The sequence below is a fragment of the Ovis canadensis genome, chromosome 5 (genome assembly GCF_042477335.2).
Source record: "Ovis canadensis isolate MfBH-ARS-UI-01 breed Bighorn chromosome 5, ARS-UI_OviCan_v2, whole genome shotgun sequence".
Classification (NCBI taxonomy): Eukaryota; Metazoa; Chordata; class Mammalia; order Artiodactyla; family Bovidae; genus Ovis; species Ovis canadensis.
Genome location: NC_091249.1, coordinates 118993987 through 119011408, shown reverse-complemented (window position 1 = coordinate 119011408; position 17422 = coordinate 118993987). Strand labels below are relative to the sequence as shown.

At 46.3% G+C, this 17422-nt stretch overlaps 1 protein-coding gene across 3 annotated transcripts in view; it reads left to right on the top strand.

Annotated features, from left to right (window-relative positions):
- Positions 1–10739, top strand: part of EFNA5 (ephrin A5) — a 292701-nt gene extending 281962 nt beyond the window's left edge. For 2 of the 3 annotated variants that reach the window (XM_070292425.1, XM_069592649.1), the window contains 2 exons: positions 457–522; positions 6265–9497. In XM_070292425.1, coding sequence (XP_070148526.1) covers positions 457–522; positions 6265–6386 — 188 coding nt within the window. In that variant the 3' untranslated portion in view covers positions 6387–9497. Of the gene's footprint in view, positions 1–456; positions 523–948; positions 1030–6264 lie in introns of all 3 variants that reach the window. The other variant, XM_069592648.1, reaches the window with a different exon arrangement.
- The last annotated feature ends 6683 nt before the right edge of the window (positions 10740–17422 follow it).

The following is a 17422-nucleotide window of genomic DNA, read 5'->3' as shown; positions in this document are numbered from 1 at the left end:
GTCATGTTTAAGTTGGCCTTGTAGCTGTCGCGGACTGGTTTTTACCAGCACGTTCACCTTGGGCTCCAGGGGTGTGTGGGCCCTTTTCCTGCAGTAGAGGAAAGGGTACCCCAGGGACTCACGCTTTATCTTCTTATTGTAGAGAAAACTGATTACAGAGCTAGTTAAACGGCAGAGACTTTGAAATAAGGATCCAAAGTATCTTCCTGCAGATTACCAGTGTTCTTGCGTGATTCTTCATCTCATGGAAAGGAACAGATAGGCTTAGGAAAGCAGCCCTTTTCTCTAGCTATCAGTGTCCATCTGAGAAGTATCTCTGTTTCACCTTCTGGGAAGAATTCAGAGTACTTCCCGTTGTTCAGGAAAGAATTTGCTGTAGACACTTTGCATTTGAAAACGAAGAGTAATCTGGTCCTGTTCTCTTTCTCCCTCGCTCTCTTTTTGTCTCCCCCACAGCCTCTGCAATCCCGGATAACGGAAGGCGGTCCTGTCTAAAGCTCAAAGTCTTTGTGCGGCCAACAAGTAAGTTCCCGCGAATGAGTGTCTTTGAGGGTGGCTTCACTGCGCATGCACTATTGTGTGGTCTGGTTCACGGCGGTAAAACTGTTTTTTACTGTAAATCCTGTGTGGTATCTGTTTTGTATATCAACCTCCATGTTTTAGTTTCCATCATATTTTTTCTCATCGGTTTTTTTTTTTCCATGATGCTTTTAAGTACACAGCAGTTGCTAACTTGTTGTTTCTCAGACTGTTGTACGTGCACAGCAAATGGGAACAATTCTGGCATTTGGATACATGCCACTGATTGTAAACCAATCTCTCCATAAATAAGAGGAAAAATTAGAAAGAAATAAAGCAAAAAAAAGAAAGAAAAGAAAAGAAAAAGAAACGGGAGTTAAAGGGTGTCTTCACTAACATATTTGGCTGTTATCTCTATTTTTGTTATAGATAGCTGTATGAAAACTATAGGTGTTCATGATCGTGTTTTCGATGTTAACGACAAAGTAGAAAATTCATTAGAACCAGCAGGTTAGTATGCTTAGAGAATCTCTTTTAACAAGTGCATCTCTCTGGTGCCTCCGTCCTTTTTTTCCTTCCTTCCTCCCTGCATGTTTGCATGCCGTAGCTGCCCTGCTTTTGCTCATTGCTAGCGATGCTAATGTTCCTTATTTCTACCTCATTCCTCCAGTCTCTCTGTGTAATTAATGCATGTTAGACAAATTACGACTTTGCTTTTCTCTCGACGTGGGTTGGATATAACACAGCACCCTAGGGTAGAAGCCCCATCAGAATGCTACAGTCTCACTTCTTTGTACCATACCCTCTGAGCATGCTGGTGAATCACTGTGACTATTAATGGACCTGTTTTCATATAATTCAAAGAAAATTTCTACTGTATGCGCTTATAAAAATTTCATATTAGATCCCAATCTTCGGATAAAAGTAATCAGACTGTTGCACAAAATAGCAACTAATTCAGCCTCTCTAGTTTTCTCTAGAAATTCACAGGCATCATTGAACTGCTCTGAAGGACTTCATTTTATTTCGAATATTATCTGTGCCATTGTCAATAGAAGTAGGCCCGAGAAGGATAATCACGTTGCCTCCTAACACCACAAATTCTCGCTCCCGCTGCTCCCACGAATGTATCCATGGTAGTCTGTCGTGCCAGATGTGACCCTTGATTACTGAGGCAAGACAAGTATTAAGGATAAATAAATTTTTCTACAATTTTCATCTTCCACACACCCAAACTTCCCCGTCACTATGGAGAAAAATAAAGCCCACTGAAGGACTCACCGAAGCATTTGCACTGCAGCTTACTGTGGCTAACGTAAATCTGTAAAGTCTCCATTTATTGGGTCATGAGCTCAGCCCGGCTCTTGATTGCAGTTAGGCTGTGAGGCGGGGGCGGGGAGCCCCCGGGGAGTCTTCACTGAGGTGTGCGCCTGTACACCCGCCTACCTGTGGCTGCCTTTCCTCACCCGCCCTGCTCAAGAACTTCACTCATGTCCTTACCCATCTCCTGGGACTACCTCCAAGCTTAAGTGAAAGTCGCTCAGCGGTGTCTGACTCTTTGTGACCCCATGGACTATACAGTCCCTGGGATTCTCCAGGCCAGAATACTGGAATGCGTAGCCTTTCCCTTCTCCAGGGGATCTTCCTGAACCAGGGATCGAACCAGGATCCCTGTAGGCGGAGTCTTTACCAACTGTGCTACCAGGGAAGCTCTCAAAGTTTGAGGACAAAATTATTTCCTCTTCCCAGAAAGGCGTAAGCACCCCCCCACCCCAACCTGTTTGCAGTGGGACTTACCTTTCTGACGGCCTTGGACAGGAAACAAGTGTGACATCTGCTTTATCCTTTGAGTACTGTTGCTGGGACACACGGTTGGTGGGCCTTAGGGAAATATCCGAATAGACGTGGTGCCTCCGGACACACAAGAGCCTCCACATTGTAACTGACGGGAAGAGTCGGGCTTTCTCTCCAAGCATTTCTGTTTCTCGAAGGCAGGCCCCTTGTGCAAGGGAGACGCATGTACAATGAGCTCTCAGAGGCCTTAGCGGCTCCCCAGGGATCCGTTAGCTGCCTTAGAAAACTTGCAAGGAATGAGTGCTGACAGGGAGACATTTTAATTGTGTCCTGGAAATCTGGAAGCATTCCTGTGGCTTTTCAAGGTACCAGACCCCTCCCAGGCTTGAGGCTGTGGGCCATGGTAGGACCTGTGAGTGAGCGGAGGTCTCTTTTAAGGACCCTGGAGTCTACAGTCTTCCTTTAGTAACTGAGCTGGTTATACCCAGAGCCAGGGGTGATATTCGTATTTCTCAACTCCCATTCCTACGTTAGTATAAACATAGGACTCTCTTACCATTGCTTGACGGAGATGTCCACGCAGAGAACTTGATCATCGGGGCTTTGTTCACAAGTTGCGTGGAAGCTGACTGGTGGCGTTGGGCATGTTCCAGACATAACTTACCCTGAATTAAGTTTTTCTGATGCACGCTGGTGCATACTGTAGGCAGAGCTTTCCAGTAATCTTTTTTTTTTTTCCAGGTAAATCCCACTGCCCACTGACTGTTTAGAAGTATAACAGATTGCATGTTTTTTCTTTTTTATTGGTAATAAAGAGTCACACAGAGGACCATTTCAACATTAGGAAAATTACCTTTGAATTCAACTAATGATAAAAGTGCATGATCCTAAGATGCATTCATATGTGAACCTATTTCACAGTCTTTGGGGGAACAGGCTGTGTTTTCGTTGGGCGTTTAAATCCATAACAGCCCCCAAATCTAAGCACTCATAGCTGATACAAGTTTGCAAACCTTGGACAGACTGTGGTCAGACCCTGTGTGTTGGGGATGGCTGTGCAGGTGTACATGTAGGAAAAGCTCCTTGGGGGCAGTGAGGACTGTATTTACGGGCGTTCTGGTGAGCATCTTCACTAAAAAAGTAAGACAAGGTTGAGCTATGATCCCCGGCTATATGAATACAATCACAGACTTGCTACTTCCCCGAGTGCCTTAGGAAATTCAGGCTTGCAGCTCTGCCCCACGGTGTTGGACAGTTGAGTGTAGACCGACTTCATGAAGCCGGCAAGGCTGGAAGGGTCCCGCTGCATGTTCTCAGCAACGCATACTAATTCACCTGTCTTCGGAATGTGTTCCTCTGTTTGTTTGCTTGCACACTCTGCCTGCCAATTTCCTGTCATCAGGGATACAGGATGATCTCAGGGCAGAAATACGCCACATAACAGGCTCCGAAACATCGCCAGCATTCTCTCAGTGAACCGCCGAAACCCTCGTGGTATGGACTCCTGTACCAGGAGGCGAGACTTGATTTGGCCTCCAAAGAGAAGTGTTTTCTTCCTCCAAGCCACGTTCTCTGTTTCCAGTTTTAGAAATTCTCTCATGTTTAGGTGCAGTTTCTATTGGGCTAGGTTTGGCTTGTGACTTCCTCTTTAGAATTCTGAAATTTGCTCAGACTTCACCCAAATGGCAGCCTAGCTTTCATCTCGCTTCCTGGAGGCCAGGGCATCGCCCAGCACCGAGGACTTGTTTAATCACAGGTTGCTCATAGAATCCCAAGCCAGGACTAGCGTGTTACGGTGAGAAGAGACAAGCCCTGATGCCCTAAGGGACTGAGTTTTTTTTCCCCCTTTGAGGCCAAGATGGTAGTTTACTGGTTGGTGGCTTAGGAAGAGATTAGGCTCCAAAGGCACATTTGGCCTTGTGGCTCCTCTCATGTGAGAAACCAAAGTTTTCCTCTCAAAAGTCTGCAAGGGTCAGGCCCCTGTCTGTGCCGTGGGGGCCGAGAGCATGGCTAGCCCTCGCTGAGCTCCCTGACCCAGTGGGGACGGTGGGCCCCCTTCAAGCTCACTGAGCGTCTACCTGTTACTTGGGTCCCTTTCATCAGTGCACGACCCAACTTTACAAGGAAGAGGATTGGGTAATAGGTTAGTGAAAGTAAGACGGAGAGGAACCCAATGGCTGATGTAATTTCAGGTCTATCAGTACGAGTGGTATTTCAAAATGAACCCTTAGAATGCTCAGGGTTTATGGTTCTTTCATAGTTAAGCCCCAAGTCCTCTGTTATTCCGCATAACAACGGATTGGTGCTCTTACGACAGCGATTTGGATTTTCTTTTCAGGGCTATTCAAGGGCATTCACATCCACCTCCTAACTCCAGATTCAGTGAATCTGCAAGGCTACGAGCAGGGCAGAGTCTACAAGTCTTTGACTACACCACGTGGGGGCTTTCTCTTCCCCTCTGCATCCATTTAACGCCCCATTCTTGCTTCCTAACCTTTTCTAGTCTGCTCAGCCAGTAGGTACTCCATGCAGGTTTGCTCAGGTCCAGGAGAGGAGAGCAAATTTGACACAAGGAAGCAGCATTTTCTACACGTGGGGACAGGCTAACATAAGAGCAGAAGCCTCAGCGCTGAGAAGACACGTTTCTAAGTTGATAGAGAGAAAGTAATGAACAGAAACAGCCCGCGAGCGCCCAGCTCGAGTAGAAGCCAGCCTGAGGCTAAAAGGCAGTCGCTTTAGGACAAATAACAAGGGAGGGTGCTCTACCTGGTAAAGAAGAGGCATGTGACGTGATGTGAAAACAGAGACGCATTTAAGAGAGTGACTCCATCCAGGGGTTGGAGCTGGGGTTTAGGGATGACCCTTTGAGGTCTGCAGAGATGGGAACCACTGGACAGTCTCACTTGGTGCTGTTCCCCACCCTGCCGATCCCTAAGCTCCGACAGGAAGCCCCACAGATGCTAAAATGAAATCTACCAGAGAACCCCGCTGGTGGCCCCAGTGGAGTTCAGGGATCATGGCCGGTGGAAGGAAGGAGGCGGATGACATGAGAGCGTGGTGAGGTCCTCCTTGGGTGCTAATTGCTGCAGAGTTCCTGTCTCCAAGTTAAGCCTGTTAATCATGCTGCTCCGGAAGGCGGTCCAGAGTCAGAGGCAGTCTTCCAGAACACTTGATGGCTAAATAAAAGAAGCTTACTTCACTTAATCCATTTTATTTAGGGGGAAATTTGCATCCACGTTGATGATGTATGTGCCCAGCTTCAGCCTGATAAAAATAGTCAAGTTCAAGTCATTTAATCCTGAAGATTCAGGGTCTGTAATAGAAATAGCACCATAATTGATTCCTAATGGTAGGCAAGCCAGCGGGCACCGATTTATTTAGGCTCGGAGAGCATCACATATCGTTGAGTTAAAATGCTCCTTTATCATTTAATTCTTCATCTTTGAAAATGCATCTAGACGTCCAGCAACCAGGCATTCAACACTAATCCTATGAAACCGCTGAAAAGAGGGAAAGGGGCGTCGCGTTCCGATTAACCACTAATATGCCAGCATTAACTGCGTCCTGCCGCCCCCGCCCGGTTACTTTCTTCTCCCTGGCTTGGTGGGTTTAGAAGGCCCGCTCAGACGTCAGGTTTGCGCATGGTGTGTTTGACTGCCAGCGGGCCAAAGCAGCTCACGGGCCAGAGGTTACAGCGCATGCACGTTTTTCTCCGCCTCAGTTTTTACGGAAAGCGTTCATGTTGCCGAGAAAGTCCAATTTTCTCTGCCTCTCCTTTTGTTTGCTGTAAATAATGAGTGATTATGCAGACATGAAAGTCAATGGTGGCGCAAGGTTCATTACCCTACTTTGCAGAGGGTGGCGAGGTCTGCGAACAGCAGGCTGCTGCTGCAAGAGAGAGTTATTAAGGATGTGAAATCTCACTGGAACGTGTGCTTTCTGTTTGAACAGATGACACCGTCCATGAGTCAGCCGAGCCATCCCGTGGCGAGAACGCGGCACAAACACCAAGGATACCCAGCCGCCTTTTGGCGATCCTGCTGTTCCTCCTGGCGATGCTTTTGACATTATAGCACAGTCTCCTCCCGTCACCTGTCACCGAGAACATCAGGGTCTTGGAACGCCAGAGATCCACCTAACTGCTCATCCTAAGAAAGGACTTGATATTGGTTTTTTCTTGGCAGATGTCAGATTTTTTTTTGTTTTGTTTTGTTTTCTCTCTTTCAGCCTGAATTCTAAGCAACAATTCGGGGCTTGCGGGGGTGGGTGGTGGTGGTGGCGTGCTTTAGTAGTTCCCGCCTTCCTCACCCCCACCCCGGCCCCTGCCCTCTCTCACCCCTTTCCAAATTGCACGGACTCCAGATGAACATGCCAGATTGTGGGAGGGACCCCAGTGGGCGTCCGCTCCTGTGCGTCCTCCTGAGAGCGCTCCCCCGCCACCAGTGCGCACGGGGGCGGGGAGGCCCGGGGGGTGTTCCCTGGCCCAGGATGCTCATGCCTTCTTATTCGGGACTGTACGTTGCAGGGCACCGTGTCAGCGTGTGGAGTCCAGAGGGGAGGTATTAAGGACAGAGATCAGATTACACCGTTTCCTCTAGGAGCGCGTACACACACAGGCTTCTCAAAGGTTGAGACACTGGTTTTTTTGTTTGTGTTTTCTTTCCTTTACAGGTGACTGTCTTAAACCATCCTTGGCAGCAAAACTTGTGCTCCGTAAAGGAAGCCTTTGGGCTGGGAGGCGGGTCAGGGGCCGAATGCTAGCACAGAGCCCGCGAGAAAGCAGAAAGCTAGGCTGGGTGGGGAACATGCGCGTGTGATGAGTGCCTCTAATTTTTTTGGTGACTGGGCAGTGCACACCAGATGATTTTGGTTTTTTTCCTTTGAATACAGATCACCATGGTGCTACAACCTTTTTTTTTTTTTTTAAGAACCTGAAAGAGGCATTTTTACGAATAAAGTGACCTTCCCCGAGGCTGAGAAGCCAGGGTCGATGAGTATATTACCGAATAGCTTTGGATACTCCTCTGGGGGACCACGTGTACCAAGGAAAGGCTGTCAGGGGCCAGAGGGGACGAAATTTGGCTTTGCTGGAGCGCCAGTGTGGTGTGGCCTTTCCCCGACTCCCAGCCCAGTGCCCACGCTCGGCTCCGCACTCCACGACTCCGGCGCACACCCCTGCTCCCGGGAGAGTCAGTCTGTACTACTTGGGAGGGCTAAAGGGAAATTTGGAATAAAGATTCCAAACTGTGGAAAGAGAAAATTCAAGAGTTGATTTTATATCCTTTCCCTTTCTGATACAGCCTGAAGCCTAGGGGGAACATGTGTTTATCTGTGGGAGATAAACAGGATGGAGTCCCAAAGACTTTAACAAAATATTTTTTTAAAAATCCACTAGAATAGAAAATACATTATTTAGATATACTTTATGCTGAGAGTGAGTATATATGCTTGTCCTATTTAAACTTGTGAGAAAAAAAGTGGTATCCCTTGATACATTTAGAAATATGGGGGGTTATCTTGTTTCATTGTGGGGGTGGGGCGAGAGGATAGTAAATCAGCCAACCGGGATGTTACCAGGAAATGCAAGCCTTGGGGGTTTCTACTGCAGAGGGTGTCAGGAACTTTGAACTCCGAAAGCCGAGACAGGGAAAAGTGTCAGACCCATGGAAAAGAAATCAAGCCTTTTTTTTTTTTTTTTTTTTTTTTGCTATGGCAGGACACGTCAATAGAAACCATGCCTTTCAAAACAAAACCAATAAAATGCAAGGATCATGTAAGATGTGAAAAACTGGAAGCATTCCAGCACAATATGGATTTTTTTAAAAAATTTTGTTTTTAATGTACATGTTAAAAAAAGGGGGGGGTCATATTACGGACAGACTTTATGAATGGGAATTTGCTAAAGAACTGTGCGTAGTTCTCAATTAGAAAAATATGTGAATGAAAGACAGCTGTAAAGGTACGGCGCCCTGGAGAGTTGTGCACACGTTGGAATGTACTCTGGGCTCACCCGACCCATTTGGAGTGGATATTCAGGCTCTGTCTGCTCACATGTGGAACCGTGTGAGTAGGACTTGGAACCGCGTGATTGCGGTTGCCAGCCTCGCAGATGGAACCAGTCCTGTTCCCCCAGACACCAGGAACGTCTCTGGAGTGGCAGTCTTATCACAGAGAGCAGCCACCATTTCACTGAAACAAAAGTTCACAGCATTGGATTTTTTTTTTTCTTGCATTAACTATTTATATACTCGGGACTCTCAGTAATACTCAGTAATATTCTTTTCTTATTAATAGTTACAGGCTTGTTGGTCCGGTGGGATTTGGGTAAGGGGGGAAAAAAGATACCTTCTAAAATGGATCAATAGTCAGAACCAAAATTATACTGCATGTTGTATGACCGCAAGGAAATCAAACGATCCTGTAATGATTCCAGTTTAGTCATAACTACATTAGCAGCGCTAATTTCATTTTAGAAATGGTGACTTCTGTGGTTTTTCTAGCATTTGTCTCTAACAAATGATGAAATAATTACTCATGGCCCTCTCTGCCATTGTCTTTCATTTTTCACGGTGAAATTAGACCCCTTTACTTCACCATTGTGCCCCAACAGATTAAATGTAAAAGGAAAAAAAAAAAAAAAAAGCAAGACTATCCACACCAGTAGAAAACGTGCTTCTCTACCTGTAAGTGACGTAATTGTAGGTAGCTTGCCATGGAGTTTTCAGGATGATTGGTATCAGACAGTTTTCATTTTGTCCAAAAAGTGCTGGTGGCCTTTTGTGATGGTGTTACAACCCTCAGGGGGCTTTAGGAGGATGTCGACGCAACTTTGTAGCAGCTTTTAATTTCAAAACCAATTCAGAATCTGAAGGGCAGCTTTCACTGCCTCTCAGCCCCAGTTAGTCAAACCCCAGCGACCTTTGCCCCTGGTTGCCAAGGGCTTTGCAGTGTGAAGCAGGGAAATAAGGATCTGTCTGTTTAGTGGATACCGTGTATCCTTTAATAGACCAGGTAACAGTCCGTGTTAGTTTAGGCTATTGTTTTGTACTGTACTTTCTTGGGTGGCAGAAGAAAGAAAAATTAAACGTTAAAAAAGAAAAAAAAACTGCGTTCTTTAAACTCTGTATTATTAGCAACCTCTGTTGTATATAGTGTTTGATAATAAAGTATTAATTTGATTCTTATGTCTTTTGTAAGTGAGAACAATAGTCTTTCAGGATACAAAACATGCATTGAGGCTTTGAAACATCCAATGTATACGTGGCTGAGAAGAGTCCCAAGCGGCCTGAGACGCTGCTCCACACAGGACTCACATGTGGTCGTCGCCCTCCCGATCTTAAGACTCCACCATCTTGGGACCTGGAACAACATGACTTTTTTTGATCAATAGTTGGTCCTCAAAGTTTTCAAGGTCTGATGCTGGAGCCCTGTGGTGTTTCCCGCCCCCAACCCCAGCATGTTGGTCTGAAAGGTTTTAGGGACTTCAGTCACGGTTCTGTGCTTTGCTTTGGTTTCCTATTTGTGGGGGGAGGTTTTCGTAGATGACTGTTTTCATTTTTCTCCAGGAAGAGGCTTGTCACTGTCACCCGCAGCCAAAGCATGGGAAAGACTGCAAACCCGCTCCCGTGAGGTTAGCTGAGGGCTCTTCCTCTCCGCGTCACCGGCAAAGGCAGAGCCGCCGTACCTGCGGGTTTTCAGGGACTTTGTTTTTCTCTGGTGCCTTAGCCACGGCAGCAGCCATTTTTATTAGTTTACCCAAAATTTAAAAGCAAAAAGCAGTTTGAACTTTTTCCCTCCATTCATTGCTCCCAGAGCTGTGATCACTGATTTTTTTTTTTCCCTTCTTTTGGAAACCACCTCCACGAAAACCCTCGTTTGCCGACAACCCCCTTTTATTTCTTATCTTTATGTTTTCTCTCTCGCCTTCCTCCCGCGTTTTGCATTTCCCCAGAACCGTGAATGGACAGGTCCGTCTCTGGTTTGGCATCACTGAGTTTTTCCCATGCGTCTGCCCCAGAGCTGCTCAGATGTGAGACAAATCTCCCTACAATGGGCTTGCCCCCATTGTCTGTACAGTGTAATAAATGCTGGCATGTTGGAGGTTGCCCATGAGTCAAAATCCGCTTTCCATGCTTTACTCTCGACACCCCATTGAAGCCACTCATTGTGTGTGCGTCTGGGTGTGAAGTCCAGCTCCGTGTGGTCCTGTGCTTGTACTGCCCGCTTTGCAGTTCCTTGGCACTTACTCATCGAGTGCTGTTTTGAAATGCTGACATTATATAAACGTAAAAGAAAATGTAAGAAAAAAAAGGAAAAAAAAAACCAATACAAAACACACACAGACAAACCCATAAGATCTGTATTTGTATATACACGTGTCCGTACAAGTATACCTAAATAAAAATTAAAGATTTTCATCATTTTAATTGGAGCCCTCCTTCTACTTCTTTGTTCCTTGAATGACGCCTTTATTTCAGGGGCTACTTGCACTCTGCTGAATTTTTTCAGAATCCTTGTGGATAGAAAAGATAATACGACATGCACAAGAGAAGGCCTGAGAAGGTCAGAGAATGCAGGGTTCAAAATGGCCAAGTATCTAGGCACATTCCAGTTATTCTGATGAGAAAATGGTGAGATTTCTGCCTTGCCTCAGTATTTGAGCCTTAAAATAGGCACTGTGACGCCCTGCCTCCTAGAACCAGTGTTCAGTGCAAAAAGCTAAATACAAACTGTGTTCTTTTATTTTGCACCTGTTTTTTTCACCTCATCAAGAAAAAGACAAAAATAATCATTTTACAGCAAATATCTGATATTTCCAAAAGAGAGAATGGCAGTAGTGATAATCACCTCTGTATAATCCTAAGCCACAATTCTCACTACCAAGTAAAAGTAAGTTACCACCATGTGACCCTGGGCAAGTCACACAACATCTTTGTTTCCTTATCAGTAAATAGTAGATTTGTAGAAATGATCTGCTTAATTTTTAAAATATTGCCCTTGCTGGACACTGCCAAGCCCATTCTGCCTCAGACTGATAATGAGTTTTTTGTCTTTGACGATGATATTGCTATAAGCACCATTTGAGAATTTCAGCTGTAGAGGGGAGAAAGCATCAGATGTCTGACATAATGGACAACCTAATGCATTTCAAGACTTGGCTTTAATTATACCATGTTAACATTAAACTCATTGAAAGCTTTTTATTACACTTAATTATTTGACAGGGCACTAAACACTAATTATAACTTACAGTAACCTTTTTTGCTAATGAAGAATGACAGCATTATAGAATGAGGAACAACTCATTAAAAAAAAAAAAAAGATGCACTGGACTACCTATGTGATATTTTCAAACCAGAACAGCATCACGTGGTCATTCTCATCATCGCCATCATCATCAAAAGCATTGAAGTGGTCATGACATTGTGCTCAGCGCTGTGCAGAATGACATTAATGTTTACAACCTGTACTTGTAAAGTTTATAGCGTAAGGCAGACATTATGTGTCAACGTAACATAATAATGATTTATAGAGAAGATAAACAAGTCAAGCATTTCTATTCTGCCTGAATGAGAGGGGAGATAGATATTTTCATAAAATAAAAATGAGATGAGAAAAAAAGACTAGGAAGCTGAAAGGAAATTATACATATAGTCAAAATGGGGTTAAGAGTAGGAAGTAGAAAAAACTCAGTGAGTTACACAACACTGTGGGCTTAACAAGGACAGTGTAATGTGCAAGGGTTTATCACAGCTACAAAGGTGACTCTGGAGAGGAAGAAACCTAAGTATCTCTGATGCAAACCCTGAGGAGGCTGGTCCAGAGAAATCACCATGGTGCCCCAAGAAAGCAGGGAAGGTGATGAAGGCAATGTCAGGTTCTGCTTTAGAGAATAATCATAGGTGTGTTCCAGGAGCCAAGACTGTATCTACACTGAATTGTGAGCTGCCGAGGAGTTCAGCCAAGACAATGCCTAAGTTTTCTCAGATTAGGCCAAAGGGATAAAGTAGATAGAACATCCAAAAGTGGGATCTAAGCTCCTTTGAAAGTGACTGTGAGCCGCTGATTAAAGAGGCCAGTTCTCGACAGATAGTGCTGCACACATAACAGGGAAGAGGGCAGGATCAGAGACAGGACGTGAGCGCTGTGGGAAGAGCCACTCTTTGCTAGGGAGGCCTGTGGAATGCTCAAGTCGCCCGAGCCGTCACACAAAAAGAATCAAAGGAGACGACGTGGCGGGTGAGGCACACGCGTGTGTTTGAATCTCGTGTCCCGGGGGTGGTGATCCGAGTGTTTCATCTCTTGTTACAGGAGCGTGTGCAACCTAGGTGCCATAAAGGGAGACCGAGATAATTTGATGAACTGCTCACTCACCATTCTAACAGTTTCTTAGGAACTGTTGGTGAAATGGTTTCTTGGAGATTGTTTGCAAAGCCTCGTTTCATATTCTGCTGATAACATAAGCATACTTCAGGCAAGTGCTGGCAGAAATGCTGTGAAAAGCACGATGATTTTTGTATGGTCCCTCTGGAAAACAAGCACTTCTGAAAATGATTATAAATAACTAATCAGGCTGATATTCTCCGTCAGTTTTTAGTTTGATACGTGCTGCTATATTAGTCAAGTTGTTCAGCAGTTAAATACATATGTGCCTATTTTAAAGATGGAATTGTAAGTACTGATGGACCCTGTTACCAGTAAATGTGCAATAATTGTATGTCCTTTTTAAATATGGATGATGAATGAATGTATTTTTTTTTTAAGGCAAGAAATTGCATTGCCCAAGGAATTGGTCAAGGGTACCATGGTGCTTTGGGGGAGGTAATTAGCCAAACCACTCTTAAAAAATAGTACCTAAGTGAAAACAGAGCTTGGTGTACAAATGCTGCTTCTGGGCAAGTCCCCTCTTCTCCCTTCCCTTTCCAAACAGAAAGCAGCTTCTGCGCCCTTTCTACACGATTTCTGGAGCAGCAGAGACCAGGGCACTAAAAGGCCGCGTGAACATCCCAACATAACGACCCTTCTGACGTTCCCATCAGAGATGACCATACTGTCTTCCTAAGAGCCTCGGCACACGCTCAGATTAACACACGAATCTTCATTTAAAAAGATCATGCCTAGTTCCATTCTAAGTGTCCCGTGAATTCTGCCCTCTTACTCCCAGCAATGGCATTGGTTAGGGTTCACCCTGAAGGAAGGTCAAATAAAAAGAACTTTCAGTTCCTCTTCCTGATGTCTGCGTTTTGACTCAGTTTAATTCCTAAATGTGGGGGTTTCTGGAATAAAAAGAAACCATTTTAGTAACACAACCCGTCCCACATCACCGTGGGACGAGGATGCCGGCGTCAGAGCCGTAGTGTGGCTGTGGCAGGACCTGACGGTGTGGGGTGAAGGCAGTGCCGCCCTGAAGCTGTCGGTCAGGGTTAATTCAGGAAAATCCAGTCGAGTGGGTGGCTGTCTGAGTCAACAGTGTGCCTTGAAAAATCCTGGATTTTTAGTCCTGCTTATTCAAGCAAGAACTTCACGTCACTTGGTAACACATGGATGCCTGTCGGTTTTGACAAGAACACAAAGAGAAGGACTCCCCACCCCTGCCCCCGGAAAAAAAAAAAAGGCCTCGCAAAGAGAGTACAGCGGTAAAACAGAACAAAATATTTTTGCATGCTGTTTTGGTCACAAGTGCCAGGGGTTCCCTCGGTCTGCATTTTTCATCTGAGATGCAGGTAGCCACACAGCATGGAACAAGTCACCCAAATAAGACAAGAAACCTGTTTCTTCCTACACACTTCTCAGAAAGTGCATTTCATCAACATCCTAGTAGCCTCTCCTTTTTCGTGTTCAGAGCTTATTCTGTTGGGCCAAACAACAACAACACCACCCCTGATTTGTGTAGCACAGAGCGTGGGACATACAACGCCTCTGAAATCTGTGCTCTGCTTCCCCAGATCTGGACACATTTTCTGCAGCAGACAGAACAAGAAGATCTGTGTCTCTTTTTATTCTTTGCTAAAGACGGTGTGCCAGCCAGCAAGCTGACTCCATTTATTTCTCCTGCGGGGAGTCAGCATGTTCCTTCTCCTAGACGATGCAGGTACTTAAAATAGTAATACGCTTGGTGGTTTATTGAGAGTATTTCATCCCAAGATCTTAAGGGCATGAAGAATAAAACATAAACTAATGGCTCCTTCCAACAAGCTTGGGGAGAATTAACTGGAGAGGAGGACAGTCATCCTTCTTCCCTGGAGACGCGAGGAGGGAGCGCCTTAAGGTGGTCGCCCAGGGAAAGGACTGGAGTCAAGCTGATCCGAAATTTGGACAGAGGCCTCCAGTCTGTTAGTCTTCATTCCTAGGAACGTGATTAAGAGCTCCGGCTGAAGGAAAACAAATGACACGCTTATCCCGTCTTGGAGAAGTTTCGAGCGCAGTGCGGTTGGGAGAGGGGCACCAGGCAGCTTCCCCAAACCCTCTTGTCCATCAGTCGGCTGTTTTATTGGAAACGTGGACTTTACAAACAACACATTAACTCCGTGATTTCTCAAGATAGCCCCAGTTTCTGTGCCCAGCCAAACCTATCTAAAACTCAGGGAGAATTTAAGAGAGGAAAAATGCGTGTCGTCTCTTCTTTCATTAAATTTCCCCGGCCCTGTAGACGCATGCTCACGCTTGTACACTTGTTTTCTCTAATCTTATGGATTCACAGCACTTTTTTTCTTGACATCATCTACTCTCTGCAGTGTAAGGACACGGAGGGTCACTTGCGATATATTTAAACTTCAGTCTGATAGCATCTAAGGCCATAGGGCCAACACATAGTGGTTAAAAGAAATGTTGTTAGGGGCCAGCCGGCCAGGCCCCGGGGTGTTCACACATCTGACCGCAGTGCAGACAATTCCCCCGAGCCCAGCTGTAGAGGAAAAGGACCGGCACTGGCAGGGGGACTCACTCGGCACTGTGAACCCAGGGGTCTCTTTCTCAACTCAGCTGACTGTCCCACCCACAGAGTTTCCCAAGATCTGGAGCCGTCCTGACGTCCGTGTTCAGGCCCACAACCTCCTTGACCAGCCTCGCTGGCTAAGAATGAGGATGAGGACCACGAGGACTAGAGGATTTGGGTCTGGACTCCGAAGGCCAACTAGCCAGGGCACAAGGATCCGCAGAGATGCCAAACATTCACGCTGGTCTGGGACTTCCTTAAACGCTCCCTCCAAGTTCACCTTACCTTGGGCTTCACTGGTGCAAACTTCCAACCCTCAACTTACTCCTACTTCACGGTTGAAGTTTCGCTGAATCCGAGCACCCTGTGTGCCGTGCGGGTCCTGCCCTTCCCTGGACCCTGTCAGTATTCAACAAAGCAAGTTAATCTCCCTGGTAAATGACAGCTCTGCCCCTTGTAACTGGCACAGAATCAATTTTTAAACTTGATTTGAGAAGTGAGAAGAATTCGGTACCGGTTTGTGGCTTCATTAGCAAGCTGAATCTGTTTCAGCTGGAATCTGTTGGGCTGTCCTCGTCTCTTCTTTCTACTTTTTTCTTTTCTTCCTTTTATCATTGATCCTGCGCACAGATTTATCAGCTACTCTGTCTACTGAGGACACCAGGCTCCTTTGCTAAGTTGTTCATAACAGCCACACTTATCCCATTGCTCTGGCCCAAACTTCGACAGCTCCATCCCGAGAAGGAGAGGGAAAGTGGTATACTTCCACAGAAACTGCCCCCAACTCCCCAGAATGCCCTGGGGAAGCACAAGAGACAGCAGAAAAGGAGTCAGCAGGAAGCCAAGTTACCATGTGCAGTGGGGGGTGGCCTTTCAGGAGCAGCCCCCTTCCTGCACCACCCCCACCCCCGCCTCCAAGCACCAGGAAATGTTTCTCATTCAAGCAATATGGGGCGATTCAAGAATCTACCTCAAAGGAACAGACACTCATTGTTTTGGTGGGCGATTTGCGAAAGGGAAGATTGATTTTCCACTCACCACAATTATTTCCTCTGCTTCTAATCCCATTCTCTGCCCTGATCAAGCTGATGGATATATAGGCAGGAGCAACTAGAAGATAATTATGTGATGAGAGGCCACGCCCAGACAGCAAGAAGCCTTTGTCCAGCAAAATCCTGATCCTGGATGTCTGTGCTGCCAGATGCGGTCCCGGAATCTCGGTGCCGTTGTCCCTTGGAGACCCTCCCACGGTGGAATCTGCAGAGGGGGCTGGAGCACAGCATGCCTGCCATCCTGGCCAGGGGGCCTCCCAAACCAACTCCCGCCCCAGCATCTGTCCACGGCCTTGCAGAGAAGGCCATGCGGCGGGCGTTCAAGTAAGGTTCTCACGCTTCCCTCTAAAGAAATAGGCCCAGACTTCCTTCGGACCGGAATACAGATTGATACTCCTCAGAACAATTGGCTCCGGTGGAAGCTGGTGGGGTTTATTCTGGTCTCCCATGAAAAGTGATTCCGGGGAACCAGAGAGCATAGCTGGAATCCCAGCAAGCGTCTCATCTTAAAGTAAGATTTAGCCTCGTTACAGACTGCATGTTTGTGTCCCTCCAAAAGTCATATGTTGACACCCTAGTCACCAAGGAGAGGATGTTTGGACAGAGGTCCTCTGGTGGGGGGCAGTGATCAGGTCATGAGGGTGGAGTCCTCATGATGAGATTAGTATCTTTATAAGAAGAAGATTGCGGGTGGGAGGAGAAGGGGGCGACAGAGGATGATGAGATGGTTGGATGGCATCAGCGACTCAATGGACGTGAGTCTGAGTGAACTCTGGGAGTTGGTGATGGACAGGGAGGCCTTGTGTGTTGCAGTCCATGGGTTGCAGAGCTGGACACAACTGAGCAACTGAACTGAATTGAACTGAAGAAGAGACAGAGGAGAGCTGGCTTCTCTCCGCTCTCCCCTGGAGCAGGCCACAGTGAGGCAGCGTCTGCATAGCACAAGGCCCTCCGTTGGCAGAGCGCGGCCGTGCAGCGCCTCCATCTCTGATTTCTCAGCCTGCAGCTGCGGGAAATAGGTTTCTATTGTTTAAGTGACCCAGCCTATAGTACTTGTCCCAGCAGCCCAAGCGGACTAAGACAGACTTCACATCCCAGAATACTATAAAACGGTAGGCTCTAC